The sequence below is a fragment of the Protopterus annectens genome, chromosome 9.part0, assembly GCF_019279795.1.
Source record: "Protopterus annectens isolate FY-2018-M chromosome 9.part0, PAN1.0, whole genome shotgun sequence".
Classification (NCBI taxonomy): domain Eukaryota; kingdom Metazoa; phylum Chordata; order Ceratodontiformes; family Protopteridae; genus Protopterus; species Protopterus annectens.
The window spans coordinates 1,873,054,822-1,873,074,411 of NC_056743.1; the positions used below are offsets into that span (position 1 = coordinate 1,873,054,822).

The 19,590-nt window shown below is 38.4% G+C and overlaps 1 protein-coding gene across 1 annotated transcript in view; it reads left to right on the forward strand.

Annotated features, from left to right (window-relative positions):
• Positions 1–19,590, forward strand: part of LOC122810815 (obscurin-like) — a 374,712-nt gene that overhangs the window by 189,371 nt on the left and 165,751 nt on the right. Inside the window, exon 4 of the mRNA XM_044082375.1 lies at positions 10,877–11,215. Coding sequence (XP_043938310.1) covers positions 10,877–11,215 — 339 coding nt within the window. The remainder of the gene's footprint in view (positions 1–10,876; positions 11,216–19,590) is intronic.

Consider the following 19,590-nt stretch of genomic DNA (forward strand, 5'->3'; position numbering starts at 1 on the left):
ATTAAAGGAGCTGTGGTAACCTCTACCAGTAAACATACCCTACAAATTCTTCTTCTACCTTTCAAAGCTATCCTTGTTGGGGAGCTTTCTGGGTAGTCTGATAAGCTGGCCCTTAACAAGGCTTCTTTTCTGGGAAAAATGGCAACTATTAAAGTGTGGGCTTTTTATAAACTGTAGATGAAAATCCAACATCTTTTTTATTTTGAAAATAGTAGCATGCAACCTATTAACACTACCTAAATCACCTTGGTGTGAACAGCTCAAAAATTCAGTTGTATTAACTATTGTAAAAAAATCATTAATCTTAGACTCTGTCCCATTGCAAAGAATTAAAATATCATCCAAATAATGCAAGTGAAGTGTTCAATAACTATGAAATTCAGAGTGGAATAGCAACTATCTCATGATAACATGACAAAATTTACAAAAATCAGGTCAGATGATGCCACCATTGTGATGCCTTTAATCTGTTTAAAAATTTCTCCTTCAAAATAAGTATAATTATCACAAAGCAGAATTTCCATAAAATCCATGATAATTCTAATGTTAGTAGCTGATAAAAATTTGAATGAAATCAAGGCGTTGTAAAAACATTCTAAGTCCAACCCCTGTAGGATGCTAGAAAAAAGATCAATAACATTGATGGTCAAAAATATAAGTCCTTGTCCCATAAATGTGCTTGTAAACTTCTAAAAAATAACAGGAATCTCTAAGCATAAGCACGTCCTGGTATATAATAGGTTTCAATATTGATCACAACTGCATATGGTAGGTCTTAGACCTCTGTGCAGCCACAATAGGTGTAAGTGGAGGCTTACGAAGACATTGTGCACCTTATGGATTCCAAATATAGTTGGGATAATAGGGTATGTATTTGACAAGAACTAAAACATAGTGGATGCAATCTGCCCCTGCAACAGATAGTCATCAAGGTATTGGTCGATTTTCCTATAAGCTAAATTAACTTCATTCTTCAGAGCTACCAAGTAAGCATCCAAATTAATTAAGATAGAAAACATTTCACCAACATAATAGATAGTATCAAAAAGACAATCCCACCATCCATGTCAGGTACCATAATTCGTAAAGATAGTCTCTATCATTGGATGACATGTTGAAAAAAAATAATTTAGAAGGTTCTTTAAAATTTAAAATTCAAATTTTCAGAGATAAATATTTAAAACGTATGTTCATAGGTTCATAGGTTCATAGGTTGGTACTAGGCTATCAGCTCTAGGGCCTATACAAGCCTAGCCATAACAATTCCCTGGCTATTTCTTCCCACACTATTTACTTCCCTGGACCCCTGTCTAACAGGGTGACTGACGTGATCCCCGGGGTGAATTTCCTTTCTCCCATCCAATTGTCAAGGTTCCTTTTGAAGAGGGCCAAAGAGGCACTCTGCTTGACATGTATGGGCAATCTATTCCAGAGTCTGGGGAGTCTCTGGGTCAGGAACCTATCCCTCCAGCATGTTTTGTTTATTGTGATGACAAGGTTTAGATCCCTGGAGCGTGTGGCTCTGAGGGATTGGGATTTCTTTAAGTGTAGCATGTCCAACAGCTCTGGGTTTGACATTGCCTTGTATGTTAAGCAGAGATTGCCTTTGAGTAGACGATATGTGACAGAGTATAGCTGGAGTTTTTTAAGGTGGTCAGCGTAGGGCATCTGCTTTAGGCCTGTGATTCTTTTAGTGAGGTATTTCTGCAGCCTTTCCAGTTGTTGCAGATGTTTTGAGAGGTACATACCAAATGGGGCATTGTATTCTATAATGGGTCTAATGAGGGATGAGTACAGTGGGACAATGACCTCCTTTTTTCTGGATGAAAAGCCCTTAGTGATGATGTGTGCCACATAGAAGGATTTCCTGACTGTTGTGGCAATGTGGTTATCAAAGGTGAGACCACTGTCCACCTGTGTCCCTAAGTCTCTTATCACACTTTTGGTGTTTAGTGTACTGCCACCTATATGGTAATTAATGGATACATGTTTTTTCACAAAGGGGATAACTATACATTTCTTGGCATTGAGCTTGAGCCCATGGCTCTGGCACTAAGCATCTGTTTCTGTAAGGCCCTTTTTGTAGATTATCCACATCATTTGGGGATTCAGTAATGGCTCCCAGTTTGCAGTCATCTGCGAACTTTGTTAGTCAGAGTCCTTTAGTGTTGGCCTGTACATCAGAGAAGTAGATGCCAAACAAGAGCGGTCCCAGGACTGAACCCTGAGGTACTCCACTTGTCACTTGTCTGGAGCTAGATTTGGAATCGGCTACTTTTACAGTGTGGGTTCTATCAGTAAGCCATTTAGCAACCCATTGGGTGCCGTAGCGATTAATCCCCAGCTTAGTAAGTTTATCTATTATTCCAGAGTGGGGGATGGTGTCAAAGGCCTTGGCAAGGTCTAGATAGGCTGTGTGGACCACCTTACCCTTGTCCATGGCTCTGGAGACTGATCCAAAGAAGTCAATCAGGTTCAGGAGACAAGATCGGCCCTTCACGAACCCAAACTAGGTGGGGTCCTGTGTTTGAAGGTTGCCATTGTCTTTGTTTATAAGTTCCATGATAATACGCTCCATGGCCTTGCAGATAAGGCTTGTCAGACTGATGGGACGGTAGTTTCTGGGATCCAAGGTGGATCCCCCCTTGTGGAGTGGGATAACTGTAGCTCTGCACCACTCAGTGGGCACGAAACCTGAGGTGAGGCTATGATTAAACATGACACTTAGGTGAGGTGCCAATTCATATTGTAGTTCATGTAGTACACAGCCCAGGATGTCATCTGGTCCCATGGATGCTGTATTCTTAGCTTTGGAGAGTGCATTTTTTACCTGTGTGGCCATTATTACCAGAATTTGGCAATCTTCTGGTATTGAGATGGGCCATTTAGGGGGTGAGAGGGGGATGAAGTTGGCACTGAATCGATCTGCCAGATATTGGCAATATCCTTGGGATCAGTATATTTAATACCATTCTGTTTTAGCTCAGAGCAGATCTGAGCATTGCCATTTAGATTCTTGACATAGTTATAGAATGTCTTGTGGTTGTCTTTGTAATCTTTGGCAATTTTATTTTCGTAACTAGCTTTGGAGGATTTTATGAGGAATCTCAGTTTCTTACTGAGGCTAGTAAGGGAGTTTTTTGCATCCTGGGATTTTCATCTTTTCTGCAACAGTTTCTTCCTTTTGTTGTAAAGTTTGTTTATGGCAGGGGGACCACCAGATTGGCTTCCTTTTTTTGGATGAGAGCATATTGGTTCTATTTGGGATGGCACGATTCATGCATGAGTGGATGTGCTCATACAGTGCCTTAGTGTAGGATTCAGCAGTTGAACTTTCAGTTCCCATCACATTGGAAAAATATTTATTTGGAAGTATATTAATACAGTACTTATTACATCCTTTATGTTGTCAAAATATTAAGGAGTAACAACTTCATTCTCTTGGACATGTAATAAAGCATTACGAGCTGATTGGGTTAATATTTTCTCTGATTGTGAAAAACCTACTGATTTTTAGAATGATATAAAAGAATTCTTTAAAGCTTATTGGACTGACAAATACATACTTACAAGATCAGTAAGTTTAATGAATACATCTGTTCCTTCAGTGTTACAAAGCATTAAGAGCTGATTGGGTTCATATTTTCTCTGATTGTGAAAAACATACTGATTTTTAGAATGATATAAAATAATTCTTTAAAGCTTATTTGACTGACAAATACATGCTTACAAGAGCAGTAAGTTTAATAAATATATATGTTCCTTCAGTGTTACAGTGTAATCAATTAATAATGTTTTGAGGTTTACTTGCAGATGCAAGAAAAGCTATAATTTAAAAAAAATGGAACTCAAATATGGAACCTTCATTTGATGATTTCCTTAAAATGGTGACTGCATTTTGCAAAATGAAAAAGATACACAAGATATACTAAAACTGAGAAATGTGAAAAATCCTCTGAAATTGAATTATTGGAATAAATTAGAGTTTTTATTAGAAAACATAACATTGAAGATACAATAAAAAATCAATATGATTGTACTATTGTTCTGCAGATTAAATTTTAAGAAAATTTTCAATATTCCCTTTTCTTTCCTTGCTTCATAAATAGTTTACATATGTTGAAAATAATTTAAACAAAAAATAAAATATATCATTTGGATGCCTATATCTCTCAGATTCTCCATTTTGATCAGTAATCTGCTATCTAAAATCCTAAATCAGAGATATTCTCCACCTTTGGGAAGAAGCTGCCTCTAAGAGAACAAAGCTACTCATGAAGATGCTCTGTTTTGCTAGTCAGCCTCTATTTCAAGTCAACCATTGGAAAACGAGCCTTCTATAAATCTGACCCAGCCTAACAAAAAACAAAACTTCAAAAGAAAGTAAGTGATTAATAAACTATAATAGTTTTCAGAAGTGAAATAAAAAAATGTAGAGAAAGAAGGCATTTGTACCTTTTTTCAGGATACTGGATAACACTCAGCTTCCTCTAATGATAGGTTCATTGGTAAGTACTAGACAATCAGTCTGCAGACCATTTAAATCTTAGCCAAAAGACCCTAGTCATAATTTTCTAATTGGCCTCAAAGAGGGAGAATTTGAGGCTGCCCATCCAATTATCTAGGTTTATCTTGAAGGTAGCAAAGGTGTTACTCTGCTTTACATTGAGTGGACATTTATTCCAGAGGTGAGGGATAAACTGGGATAGGAATGTATTGTATCATGGTGATTTATTTTTCTGGTTTAGTTCTTTTAATCAAATATTTAAGGTACCATTAGCTCTGCAAAGGAATAGGAAGTCAAATATGTTTGGATCTTTCATGGCTTGAAAAGCTTAACAGAGATCTTCATGGAGGATTCTGTAAGGGAATGGAAACAGAGAAAGAACTGCCAGTCTTTCCAGATAGCTAAGATTTCCAAGTTTTCTCAAATATTGAGATATATTTAGAGAAATGCATGTGAAAATGTGCATTATATTTGTAAATAGGTTTGGTACAATATGAATAAAGAGGAATTAAGATTTCTTTGGTTCTAGTGGATATGCCTTTGGAAATTAGATTGGCTAGATAGAAGGATTTCTGAACTACTATAGAGATATAATGGTCAAATGATAAGGAATTATTAACAAGAGTCCCTAGATCCTTTACAGCAGTGTCTGAATGTACGGGGTGCATCTTCTACAATATTTTCATATGTTTCTGAAAAACTGAATCAATATGTGAATAATCTAAATTTTGTATTGTTATAATAACTTCTTATGTTATAGTTCTATTGTCACTTTATTATATTCTTACCTCCCATACTATACCTATCTACTTTGTTAACCTTCTATCCTATAATTTTACTACGTAACATATACTATGTTTTTGCTCCTTGAGCCCAGGTCATGACTGAAAAGAATATTTTCACCAGTTTACCAACCTGCTAACAAATAGTATAAATAAATAAATAAATACATAAATAAATGTACAAATAAATAAATAAATAAATAGACAGATTGATAAATTATATAGATTTGTATATAGATATGCATATACATTTGCATATACACATGCATATACATATACATATACATACAGATACAGATATAAATTAGATATAGATACAGATATAGATATAGATATAGAAAATAGATACAGAGCTAGAGATAGACACAGATATGTTCATAAATTGACTCCTTATTTTTTTCTCTAGAATAGCTACTTTTGATTGCATATATCTCCAGTGCTAACTATGATTAACTGAAGGAAATAATCATAGGTTTGTACATGAACTTTTGGGTCTAACACATACGTCCTGCTTCTTCATGGGGAAGACAAAAAGATGGTCATTTAACTTTGGTAAAATACATTTGCTGTCTTTGCCTTCCCAAACGCTGTTTTCCTACCCCTGAAATGGTAACCAGTTTCTGTGTGCAAATCTAATATTTAACTGTGCTTGAACTGAAGAAAATAATAGTCATGATATATTTCAACCTGTTCTTTCGAGCCACATATACTTCCACTCCCTGGAGAGCTATATTTAGTATTGCAAATCTATGGGGAATTAATTGTCCTTTGCTTTCACATGCAGCTTTCTTTCTTGCCCCAACCCCATAATAACCACTTTCTGACTGTGTGCACTTTGGTTGTTTGATTATCGTGACATAAAATAAATAATGGTTATATTAATGTATTTAACATTGTTTCTTTCACCAATACATTGCCTCCCCTTCTAAAGTTGTACAGATGATTATTTAACTTTAATCAATAATAGGTTTTCATTTTGTTGTTATTGGAATTTTTACAAATAACTTGCCTTCCCAACCTACACCCAACAATGTTTGACTGTGTAGACCTTGGAAATTTGAAGGAGATCAAGTGAAAAAAATGGCCACATGATATATATCAACTTTTTTATCTCATACAAGTGCTGGTCCACTCTGGGTACAAATAGCAATGATCATTGTTAAATGATGAAGTAAACAGTTTCTACTTTTGTACATGATCTACATCCTGGAAAAGGAAAATTATGAAACTGGGAAGGGGATTTTGAGAGATAGAGAGAGACAGGTTTTGGTTGCAAGTCCTAATGGAAAAAGCAAAAGCCATGCACAATATTCTCTTCATAAAGTCATAAAAAGTATTCTAAGATCTGCATGCACTGTCAGTGGTGTAACTGGTAGCACACTTGCCTTTGGTGCAAAAGAGTGTGGGTTCTATTCCACTCCAAATAGATCAAGTACAGCATTAGGGGGATGTTGCATTCCTGAGTATGCTATCCATTTGATAAGATGTTAAACTGAAGCCCCATCTGCTTGAGTTAGTGGTGACTCAGGTAGATGTACCTATAAAAAAAAATAGGGGATGGTTCTTGATGCCCTGGCCAAATTTCCCCTAGTAGTATAAATACCACCTCAGGTCTCCCCTCAAAAATGGATACTAGCTTAGTGGGACTAACCCAGTCAATAAAAGATGAATAATAATAAATACCACCTCCGGTCTCCCCTTAAAAGAGGCTTCTAGGTTAATAGGACTAACCCAGTCAACAATGGATAAATGATATAAGTTAAAGTTATATCCATCCCCCAAATAAAAACTTTTATCCGCTTATCCATTAGTTGTTTGACTGATCATTAGTTGGACTCCTGTCAGGAGTGCTACTTTTTCCTTGTTATTGACTATTCTACATACATCACCCTTAAAAACAACTGTTAGAAATCAATGTATCATTCCTGCAGTCATTGTGTGTGTGTGTGTGTGTGTGTGTGTGTGTGTGTGTGTGTGTGTGTGTGTGTGTGTGTGTGTGTGTGTGTGTGTGTGTGTTTGTGTGATGTTCAACCCTTCTTAGTTATGTGTCTGGTGCCCTGTTGGTACCAAATACATATGAAGGAAATCCTTCTTGAGTTTGGGTGTGTATGCTTTCTGTAACAATCTTTAGTGCAATGACTAGTACCCAACTCACAATGTAACAGTTTCAGGAGGTTACTAATGACTTGTTACTGTGTCAGACAGTGGGAAGTGAAGCAACATGCTAGTTAGTAGCTTATTTTTTTGGTTGGAATGTCTTTCATTTTTTTAACATTTAAAGCAATTATTTACTATAATATTAAATGTAATAATAAATAATTACACCTAACATGCTTAATGGACAGATATCTATGGGTCGACTTCTAAATTTAGAACTTTCACAAGTTCAAATTGCTTATGGTTGAGACCATAAGATCAAACTTGTGAAAGTTTAATATTGAAATAGAAAAATAAAAACAAGATTTTTTTTCATTTTTGCAGGGGTGCAAGCCACTCTGCACCTCCCCACACCCCTGCTAATTAAATATACCAACTCTGAGATCACAGTCTAGCAAGGAAAAAGGTAACTATACCATTTTTCACTGTACAACAATCTCCATTTAAATGGTTTGAACTTTCAAAAGTTTGATCTTATGGTCTCGAACATAAGCAATTCAAACTTGTGAAGGTCCAAAATTTAGAAGTAGACCCATATATACGTATATCAAATGAACCTTGTGTTCCACAACTCAGTAGCTGAGATTTGTTTGACATTTTCAGAGGATGACCGTACAGTAATGCTCAAAATTATTACAAAGCATTGTAAGAACAATGCTTTTAAAATCTTCAAAAATAAAACAAAAACATATGCAGTTTAAATAATAATAACAAATTAGTCATATATAAAATCATTGATTCAGAATCGATATAAAGTATATGACAATAATTTAATTTTTAGAGAAATTCTAGACAGTTTGTAGGTAAATTAAAGGTAACTTAGTCTAATAGAAATAGGAATTGCAATATGAGTGAGGGAAAAACAGGATTATGGTATGTTTAGAGAGAAAGTCAGGGAATAAAATTAGATAGCAGTAAGGAAGTAAGTGAAGAAGGGAGAGCAAGGAGGTAGAAGGAATGAAAATGCACTTGTTCACATTTAGAAATATAGTTTATCTTGGTTTTGAGCAAGAACATAAGATAAATCACACATTGTTAAGGTGTTAAAGTCACATAAGCAATAAACTCACTGTTATACTGGAAAGATAAAAGCCACTTGTCCAAAAATTCATCTTAGACTTCACATGCTAAGCTTAAGGGCTTTCAAAGTGTCATTGTAATTGTTTGCCAAAGCTGTAACCAGGGTGAGGTGAAGGGGGTGGTACTCTGGATGTACTCTGTTAGGTGGCATGACTGGCAGGTGCCAATGATATAGGAGGGCAGTATCAGCACTGATTTTGGAAGCTGCAAGGATATCATGGCTTAATAAATGTAGGCTGAAACTTCAACTTTGAGAAAATTTTTTTTTGTCCTTAAAATCTTTGCTTTGAGTTGGGGGAACTGCACAGGTTGCCACATGACCTAGCTAAGATTCTGTATGTCACATTCAAATTTGTAGTATTTTGTTTAAAAACTACTTCAAACATAATTGGCAATTGCATAGTTAGGTAATATAGTACTTGTCCAAGCAAAGTATATATCATTCTTAACAAGGTGTTTGCTACAGGTGATAAACTTATGTCAGTGTCAGTTTTCTCTGAGGGCTCCTTTTGTTTCCCACTTCTCAAAAACAAGTAGATTTACTTTCTACACCAAATTCTCTGATGCATATAATCTGTTAAGCATTGCCTTGTGGTCCACATTATGGCTAACAATGCTCTGAGAAGGACCAGGTCACAAGTGAATAACTTAAATTAAATTAAAAATTTGGAAAGCTATCCCAGTGGTTTTCTTGGATCTCTGATTATTTTGTGTATGTTATCTACATATGACCCAGAAACTATAAAATTCCAAACTTTCTTCCAGGCTAATATTCATGTACTGAATTTTCCTGAGTAATGCCATAAATAATTTAAATATCTTGAGTTTACTTGGAACCTGGTTATCATCTCACAAGTCTCATACTTGATTTCCATAAAGTTGTTCAGTGCACTTACAATGACTCTGTTTGGTAATCAGGTAAGTTAATTTGGCCAATGACCATTTTTTGACAAGAGCTAGACCAGAGGTAATTAAAAACTAAGTTGCAGTATATGTGACTGACCAGAACAAGTTGAAATATACTGCTGTGACTATTATTTTCTTCAACTCAAATACAGAACAGCTATATAGGGAAAGCTGAATAGTAATAAGACATAAGTAGAAAATATATAGCGTAATGATTATATAATACATTGATTAAAAACAATTAGTTCACAGACAATAACAGACAATGGAGTCAAAGTTTTTCTTTCAAAGTCAGTGAATACTGTCATAGGTGGGCTTAGGAGGTGTTGACCGAGATTCAGCACAGTAATGAATGCCCTTGCTTGTTCTTCAGAACTTTAACCTATCATGAGCTAAACATGCCTGCACTACACCGTTCCACTGAGCTAAACATACATGCATTAGAAAATTTAGTTTCAGGTCTGGCATTTAGCCCAGTCTTTCTTTTGATATGTGTACAGTACAGGTGAGTGTTCAGTCATTTGGTTTAAGTGCTAACATCATATATGAAATAGGTACAAATTTTAGCAATGGTGTTGTTGTAACAACTAGCGATAATGTTAAAACCTATTAAACATGGACTAAAGAAGATAAATAAAACGTGAATGACTAGTAACTGCTTTTCTTTCCTATGTAAGGGACAGGGCCATGATGACTGTAATACCAGCTCCTACTGGAAAGACAGGTGTATGGCATATGGAGTATGGACTGGTGACAAGCACATGGCTCTGCCAGAATGCACAAACATTGCAGCCATCATCATGTATGTACAGAAAAATGCACATGCAAAGTTATAACAAGGCCTTGCATCTGTGAATATGCTGCTCAGTGACTTAATGTAAGGTTAGGGCCAGAAAGTGAAAAATCCATCTTGAATGCCTGGGTGCTAGCCACATCATGCTACCTCTTGCCCTGGAAAAAGGGAACAAAAGATTCCAGTCACAGTATGACTGAATAGGCAGAAAAATTAATACAAATATCTGCAGTTGCTTTATTTAATTTTATTATTCTAGTCACTGGTCGCCATAAAACCTCTGTAAATCCCAATGCATATGTGAAGGTTTACTGGGAATCCCTAAAGTTACTCAGATTCATTAACCTGTCTTGATTACCTGGAGGACACTGTGGTACTCAAACTCAAGCAAATTGCATTAACCTACTAGGTTTACCTGCTGAGAATGAGCACTTTCTGCACAACATCTTGAGTCAATTAACATTTTGATGACTTTAGTTATTGTTTCATTTTGCAAATGCTTCAAATAGGCATATCACTTAATACTGGAACATTACTGAAGCTTATCACTGTGATTCTTGGAAGCCTCCTACAGAATGTTTAATACCTATGTTTCTCATGTACATTGTATTTATACTCCAGATGCTTTTAATCTTTAATTTATTTTTCCAGGTGCTTATGAACTGACGATATACCAGACCCCAACTGTTACTAGTGTAGAAGGAGACGCTGTTATAATGCAATGTACTTTGTCACAGGAAATTGTAGGACCTGTTCACTGGTACAAGGGCAGCAATCGGCATAAAATTCTGTACTCACAGTCTGAAAGTGACAAACCAGATCCACGAGTGAGTAGGACTATAAAGGAAGGGCGTACAAGAGAGACTGATCTTTCCATCACATTTAAAAATATTGCCTTGGAAGATGCTGGGACATATTACTGTGTGAAGTTTAAATCAGACAAAGTAACTGTGGCTGCATCAGGATCTGGAACCAGACTTTATGTGAGCCGTAAGTAAAAATTCTATAAAAATGTAAAAATACTTTGAAAATTTATAAGCAACACTGGATAGCAATGTGTCTGTAAAAGAAGACTAGCCATCTCTTTATAAGCAAGAGCAAAATTTTAATGACTACATTTTGGGGAACTTAATGCAATAAATAGCAGGCATTTATGCTGAGAAAGCTTATAACCAAATTAAGGTTTGTCCCCACCATCAACCCTCCAGTCAATATTCATTTGTCTTCATATCTGCCATCATTGTACCTTAAGAAAATCAAACTGATATATTATTGCAGTCCTCACAGAATGGCAGCTCACCTGGATCTGACAGTCTATTTCCCTGATTTTTCTCAGAAAATATCAAAATCTCATACCCTAGCATATCACCTACATGCTCATAAACATCAACAGTCATTCACTCAACATATACACATTGAAATTCATTAAAATAAAAAAAAAAAACTCTACAGTCATATGAGACAAACTTTTTTCTGAATATTCTAAATAGTGATATTTTTAGGTAAAGTTGTTTTCATAATGTAAGTTATAGAGCTGGTGTTAGCAGCAGCAGGGTTAAGTTTAGTGTTAGTACACATATGTTCATAGGAAGTTACTAGGCTATTGACCCAAGGATCATTCCAAGCCTAGCCTATTACACCCATTACATTTCAAGAGAAAAAGAGCAGTCAGTGCCCAAGATTATTATTAGTAATGACTGCCCATGTCTAAGAGGGATGTGGGAACTATTCTAAGCAGGAATTTTTGGTTTCCTATCCATTCATCCAGGCTCCTTTCGAACAGAGTCATAGAGCTGCTCTGCATAGCATGAATTTGTAGCCTATTCCAGAGAAGTGGCAGCCTCTGTGAGATGAATTTGTCTATCCAGCATGTCCTATTTAAGTCGCAGGCCAGATTTAAGTCACTGGAGTGGCTAATTCTAGTCCCATTTGACCTAATAATGTGCAGCAACTTCATCAGGTTGGGGTCAGCGATTGCTCTGAAAACCAGGTATAAGTCTCCCCTAAAAACCTGAATGTTACTGAGTACAGTGACAAAGACTTCAGCCTGTCTGTGTAAGGCATGTGCTGAAAACCCGGATCTTCCTAGTTAAAAATCTCTGGAGTATCTCCAGTTGCTGCAGGTACCTGGTACAGTACATACCAAAGGGGGCATTATACTTAATTATGGGCCTAATAAGGGATGAGTACAGGGGGGATATAACCTATTTTGATCTTGAGGCTATGGCTTTGCTAATCAAATGTGCAATTTGGGGAGTTAATGATTAAGCCAAGTTTGCAGTTGTCAGCAAACCTGATCAGCCACAGTCCCTTTGTTTTGGCCTGAACTTCTGAGAAGTAAATACCAAACAAAAGGGGGCCCAGTACTGACCACTGTCGAACCCCACTGGTGGAAGGTATGCTGGTTGAGGTGGAGTCACCCACTTTGAAAGCATGTGTATGGTTAGTGAGTCAATTTGCAGCCCACCTAACAATAAAGAGGTTGACATTTAGGTGGATGAGTTTGTCAATAATGCCTGAATGGGGATTTTGTCAAATGCCTTTGGCAAGTCCAGATATGCTGTGTGCACAGATCTGCTCTCATGTATGGGCCTGGTCATGTTTTTAAAAAAGTCTACTAGGTTCAGCAGGCAAGATTAACCCTTTACAAAGCCAAACTGGGTTGGATCAAGGGTTTGCAAGTCACCTATATCCTTATTTCTGAGGTCCATGATGATATATTCCATGGTCTTGCAGGTAAGGCTGGTCAGGCTTATGGGTCTATAATTCTCAGGATCTATTCCTAAGCCACCCTTATGAAGGGGGATAATGGTCACAGTTTTCCATTCATCTGGGCCAAATCCTGTATTCAGGCTGTGGTTAAATAGGGTGCTTAATGGGTTGCTAATTCCTGTTTTAGTTTGTTTAGAATACAGCCCTGGATGCCATCAGGACTCATAGAGGCTGTGTTTTTGCCCTAGACTAAGCTTTGATGACCTGTTCATTAGATATATAGGGCAGGGGAGCTGCTGAAGGTATGGTTTGTGGTATGTTTGGAGGGGATACAGGGGAGAATTTGTCACCAAATCTGTCGGCTAGTAGGTTGGCAATTTCCATAGGATCAGTGTGTGTGACATTATTTGCCACTAGTTCAGCACGCATCTGGGTCCTACCCTTTAGGCAATGGATGTAGCTGAAGAAACTTAAAACCTAAGCTTTGGCCGGCTAAGATCTAGCTGTATTCAACTGGACACATAAGAGAATTTAAGTACCTTTTATCTGCACTTTTTTCAAATAATACAACATTTTAATTGCTTTATTTGTGTTGCATTGAATATTAACTGAACTAGAAGTTTTGACTCTGTTATTTCAGTTAGTGCTTGCTAGATTTTATTGCCTGTTACAATTCCTGCATAGACAGTAATTGCAGTCGGGGGTAGTCTCATTCATTGATATTCTGTTACTGCCTATTTTAGTGGTACTTTTAGGAATATTTTCTGCTTAAAATCTTGAGCTTTGGCCGGCTAAGATCTAGCTGTATTCAACTGGACTTATAAGAGAATTTAAGTACCTTTTATCTACACATTTTTCAAATAATATGGCAATTAAATTGAGTTACATGTGCTTCATTGAATATTAACTTAACTGGAAGTTTTGACTTTGTTTTTTCAGTTAGTGCTTGCTAAATTTTATAGCCTGTTAGAATTCCTGCATAGACAGTAATTGCAGTCGTGGGTATTCTCATTCATTGATATTCTGTTACTGCCTATTTAAGTGGTACATTTTGGAATATTTTCTGCTTAACACCTGAGCTTTGACCGACTAAGATCTAGCTGTATTCAACTGGACATACAAGAGAATTTAAGTACCTTTTATCTGCACTTTTTTCAAATAATACAGCATTTTAATTGCTTTATTTGTGTTGCATTGAATATTAACTGAACTAGAAGTTTTGACTCTGTTTTTTCAGTTAGTGCTTGCTAGATTTTATTGCCGTTACAATTCCTGCATAGACAGTAATTGCAGTCGGGGGTAGTCTCATTCATTGATATTCTGTTACTGCCTATTTAAGTGGTACATTTTGGAATATTTTCTGCTTAAAACCTGAGCTTTGACCGACTAAGATCTAGCTGTATTCAACTGGACATATAAGAGAATTTAAGTACCTTTTATCTGCACTTTTTTCAAATAATACAGCATTTTAATTGATTGAAACTGCCCACCCTTCTTGTAAATTTGTGTTTGGATACTCCTTCTGGGCCCATCTCATTTGCTCACTCAACTGAGTGCAGTGAGATCATATTCTGATTTCAGGCACTCCTACTGTGTACAAAGAGAGCATCTGGGAAAGAAAAGAAATAAGCTTGTTTCCTGCCTTTTCTGTAAGTGGTCTAGACTGTTTGTAGGCTTCTGAGCCCCCAAGCCTTTCTGTGTTGGAGGGAAACCTTCTAGCTTAATTTTGTTTCTTAGAACTAGCCAGTTTTCTAGTTTCAGCACTCAAATCTGTTTCTATGAACTCAGCACTTGTTCAGAACTCATTGTAAGCACTAGATAAGCTGCAAATTACTACAGCACTCAACTTTTTTCACTTGTCTAGAGGAAAGCAGTTTTTAGTACTTAATAAATAAGCACCTATCCAGGGATGACTGAGGGTCAGCTCCCAGTGATTTCTCCTGTCGACCTGATGAATCTGGGCATCTTGGGGCAATGCAGCAATTGCCTCATACACAGAAAACCCTCTCCTCCTACCACCCAACACTACAACCTGTGAGAGATGCACTTATATAGCCAAACTGGAAACAAAGCTCTCTTCACCCAAGACTGGACTAGACAGTCAAGAGGAGAAGGTAAACACTTGCACCACACCACACTCATCACATAGACCCTGAAAATCTACACCACCAAACCACACACATAGAAACACACACCTACATTCATGTAGCCTCTCAATATAAACATGCCCAAGCATCAGGGACCTCCAAAGCAGAAACACAAGCAAACTCCACCCCCACACACAACCCAAATGACACATAGCCCACAAACTCTGCCACTCAACCACAGCCCATAAGGCATAACAACGTATCCAACACTCTAGTCATATAGTCAGGCACAATGATGTTCTACTCACCAGGCTAAACAAGGAGAAAGTTACTCTCAGCTGCCTGTCAGGTGCCAGGATCCACCACATAATGCATGCACTCAGGTCACTCCACAACAAGTACAAATATGACACTGTCATTGTCCATGTTGGTGTGAATGACCTGAGATATACCTCCCTGGACTACATGAAAAGAGACATAGAGGAGTTCTCCGATCTTCTAACCCAGGCAGGTATGGCACAAGCCCTGAGTAGCATCCTGCCATCACCCAGAATGATACCACAGTATAAGGACAAAATGATTGACTTCAACAATTGGCTAAGCTTCTGGTGTCATTCTAAGGGGATCCAGTATTTGTCTGCCTGGGTCAACATGATCGACAGACGATGATGCTTTGCCAGAGATGGCCTGCACCTGCCGCCTTTGGGATTCCGGATACTAGCTAAGGCTCTTGCCACCCCTATAGTGCCTTTTTTAGCCAAGGTTCAAATGACAAATTCACCACCATAACAGGTACAAGCAAGCAAAATCTAAGGGTAATACTACTCAAGGCTAAAAGTCTAAACCTCAAAATGCACTCACTTGATGCACGCCTTAAAATGGAGAACATCAACATCTGTGCAGTGACAGAAACCTGGTTCAAAGCTCCAAAGAGCACCCCTGCGTTACCAGGCTATAATTCATACCACAAATTTCGGCAACCTAACCCGAAACAAAGCACTAAAGGTGGAGGCATGTCCATATTCATTAGGGATATCCACATCTCCAGGCTACTTGCACAGCATAATGCATCTGAGATTATCCAAGTGCAACTAACACTGGGCAAGACCGCAATCCAAATTGTAGCTTGCTACAAATCCCCCACCATGCCCCAGGATTCCCACTCCTCATTTCTTGATACACTGGGAAGTATTAGGGTACAACCCAATACCTTAATAATGGGTGATTTCAACTACCCCACCATTAACTGGGAAAACTACTCATGTACCAACTCTTGTGCTCAACGTTTTCTGGAATTCATAAATTCCAATGCCTTGGATCAGATTATTCACAACCCCACCAGGTTCAGCAATATCCTAGACCTGGTCATTGCCAACATGGGCAACTGGTGTTCCACACCAGAGGTCAATTCCTCGTTGGTCAGATTCGACGACAAGCTAATAACCCTAGACATCCACATCCCATCCTCACCCCCAATTAGGGAAAACACCGTAAAAGCTTCTCCAAAGACAACTTCACACTTCTTAAGACAGAAGTGGCAAACTTCATGACACCCATGCAGACGGACAATAGAGGTATGACTGCTGAATCCTACACAAATGCACTTTATAAGCACTTACACGAGTGCATGGATCATGCTGTCCCTAATAGAACCAAGATGCTATCCTCCAAAAAATGGAAGCCAATCTGGTGGTCCTCTGCCATAAACAAACTCTACAACAGAAGAAAGAAATTGTTGCAAAAAAGAGTAAAATCCAATGACTGGAGGAACTCCCTGGTCAACCTCAGTAAGAAGCTGAGATCCCTCATAAAATCCTCCAAAGCTAGTTACGAAAACAAAATTGCCACTGACTGTAAAGACAACCGCAAAGCATTCTATAGCTATGTCAAGAATCTCAATGGCAACACTCAGATCTGCTCTGAGTTACAGCACAATGGCACTAAATATACAGAATCAACTGATATTGCCAACATCCTGGCAGATAGGTTCAGTGCTAACTTTATCCCCCTCTCACGCCCTAGAGGGTCCATCTCTATACTGGAAGAATGCAAAGTTCCTGCAATCATGGCTGCACAGGTAAAAAAACACTCTCCAAAGCCAAGAACACAGCATCCATTGGACCTGACAATATCCAAGACTGCATTCTACATGAACTACAGAATGAACTGGCACCCTACCTAAGTACCATGTTCAATCATAGCCTCACCTCAGGCTTTGTGCCCACTGAATGGTGCACCGCGATGGTTATCCCACTCCACAAAGGACGGACCCCAGGAACTACCGCCCCATTAGCCTGACGAGCCTGGTCTGCAAGGCCATGGAATGTATCATCAAGGAACTCATAAACAAATACATTGGTAATTTACAAACTCTGGACCCTACCCAGTTCAGGTTTTTAAAAGGCAGATCATGTTTCCTAAACATGATTGACTTCTTTGAAGCCGTCACAAAAGCCATAGATGAGGGTAAGGTGGTTCACACAGCTTATCTAGATCTCACCAAGGCTTTCGACACCATCCCCCACTCTGGAATTATAGATAAGCTCACTAAACTAGGTATAAATCCCTATGTCACAAGATGGGTTGCCAGCTGGCTCACGGACAGAACCCACACTGTGAAACTAGCAGACTCCAAATCCGACTTCAGACCAGTGACAAGTGGAGTACCACATGGTTCAGTCCTGGGTCCTCTTCTGTTTGGTATCTACTTCTCTGAAGTACAGGCTAACACAAAAGGTCTTTGGCTAACAAAGTTTGCAGATGACTGCAAACTAGTAGCCATAATTGAAACTCCTAATGATGTGCACTTACTACAAAAGGGGCTCACTGAGACAGATGCCTGGTGTCAAAGCCATGGCCTGAAGCTCAATGCCAAAAAGTGTATTGTCATCCCCATTGGTAAAATCTCTGTAACCATGAACTACCACATAAGTGGTAGTCTACTTAATGCCGAAAGTGTGATAAGAGACCTTGGGACACAGGTGGACAGTAGTCTTTCCTTTGATAATCACATCACCAAAGTGGTCAGGAACTCCTTCTATGTGGCTCACGTCATCACAAAAGGTTTCTCATCCAGAAAAGAAGAGGTCATTGTTCCCCTCTACTCATCACTCATTAGACCCATTATAGAGTACAATGCCCCTTTTGGTATGTACCTCACAAGATATCTACAACAACTTTAAAGGCCACAGAAATACCTCACAAAGAGGAGTACTGGCCTCAAACAGATGCCCTACACAGACTGTCTCAGAAAACTCCAGCTTTACTCCGTTACATATCGCCTACTCAGAGGCTATCTCTGCCTAACATACAAAGCTATGTCAAACCCTGAGCTGTTGGACATGCTCCACTTAAAGAAATCCCAATCTCTCCGAGCTACACGTTCTAGGGACCTAAACCTTGTCACCACAATAAACAGAACATGCTGGTGGGATAGATTCCTGTCCCAGAGACTTCCCATACTCTGGAACAGACTACCTATCTATATCAAACAAAGCTCCTCATTAGCACTCTTCAAGAAAAATCTTGATGATTGGATGGGAAATAGGAAATTCACCCCAGGGATCACTTCTGTGGCTCTGCTCGACAGGGGCACAGGAAAATAATTTTGTTGGGTGGTGAATGCCAGGGTACCTTTTTGGCTAGGCTTATATAGGCCCTAGGGCCAATAGCCTACTACCTACCTATGAACCTATGCACCTAAGAAAGCCTTCTGGTTATCCTTGAGGGGCCTACAATTACTATAGTGCAACAGTCTATCATGTTGGTGAGAACCAGGTCAAGTATATTTGAGCCCCTTGTAGGATTTTGTACAATTTGTTCCAGGGCATTTGAGTTAACAAAGTCATGGAACTTTTGTGAAAGTAAGTTGTGGCTTGTATAGGTTTCCAATTTGATGGCAGGATAGTTAAAATCCCCCATGACAAGAGTGTTAGGTTGTATTTTGATTGACTCAAGTAAATCCAAATAAGCAGCATGAACATCTTGTTTCATGGAGTGGGGGGCTGTAACTAATGATGACTTGAAGGGGGGTCTTACCTACAGTAATCTGAACTTTGAGTAACTCCATAGAGTTATCTTGTCTAATCAGTCTGGAGGAGTATTTATCTCTGATGTAGATAGACACTCCTCTGCCTTTGGTTTTCACACTTTCATTTTGCAGTCTGAAGGTGTGGAAGGCATTGTAGTGTTGCAAGGCTGGGGTACTCTTTGTGGCCTTTGAACCAGGTTTCTGTGACTTCACAAATGTCTATATCATCCAAGGAAAGGAATGGTTCCAGAGAGTGCAGCTTTTGGTTTAAACTCCTAGCATTCAGCAGCATAACCCTTTGGAGGTTTTGTTTTTGAGACCTTGTCTAAAAAAGGCACTATGGTGGAGGCAAGAGCCTTACCAGCAGCCAAAAGGCCAGAAGAACCAGGTACAGACTGTCTCTGGCAAAGAGGTGAGGTCTATCAGCCATGTCATCCCAGGCTGACAGAAACTGGATCCCCCTACTAAGCGAATTATTAAATCAATATTTTTTTGTTTATATTGTAGCCTCATTCTAGATGAGAACAAAATGCTGC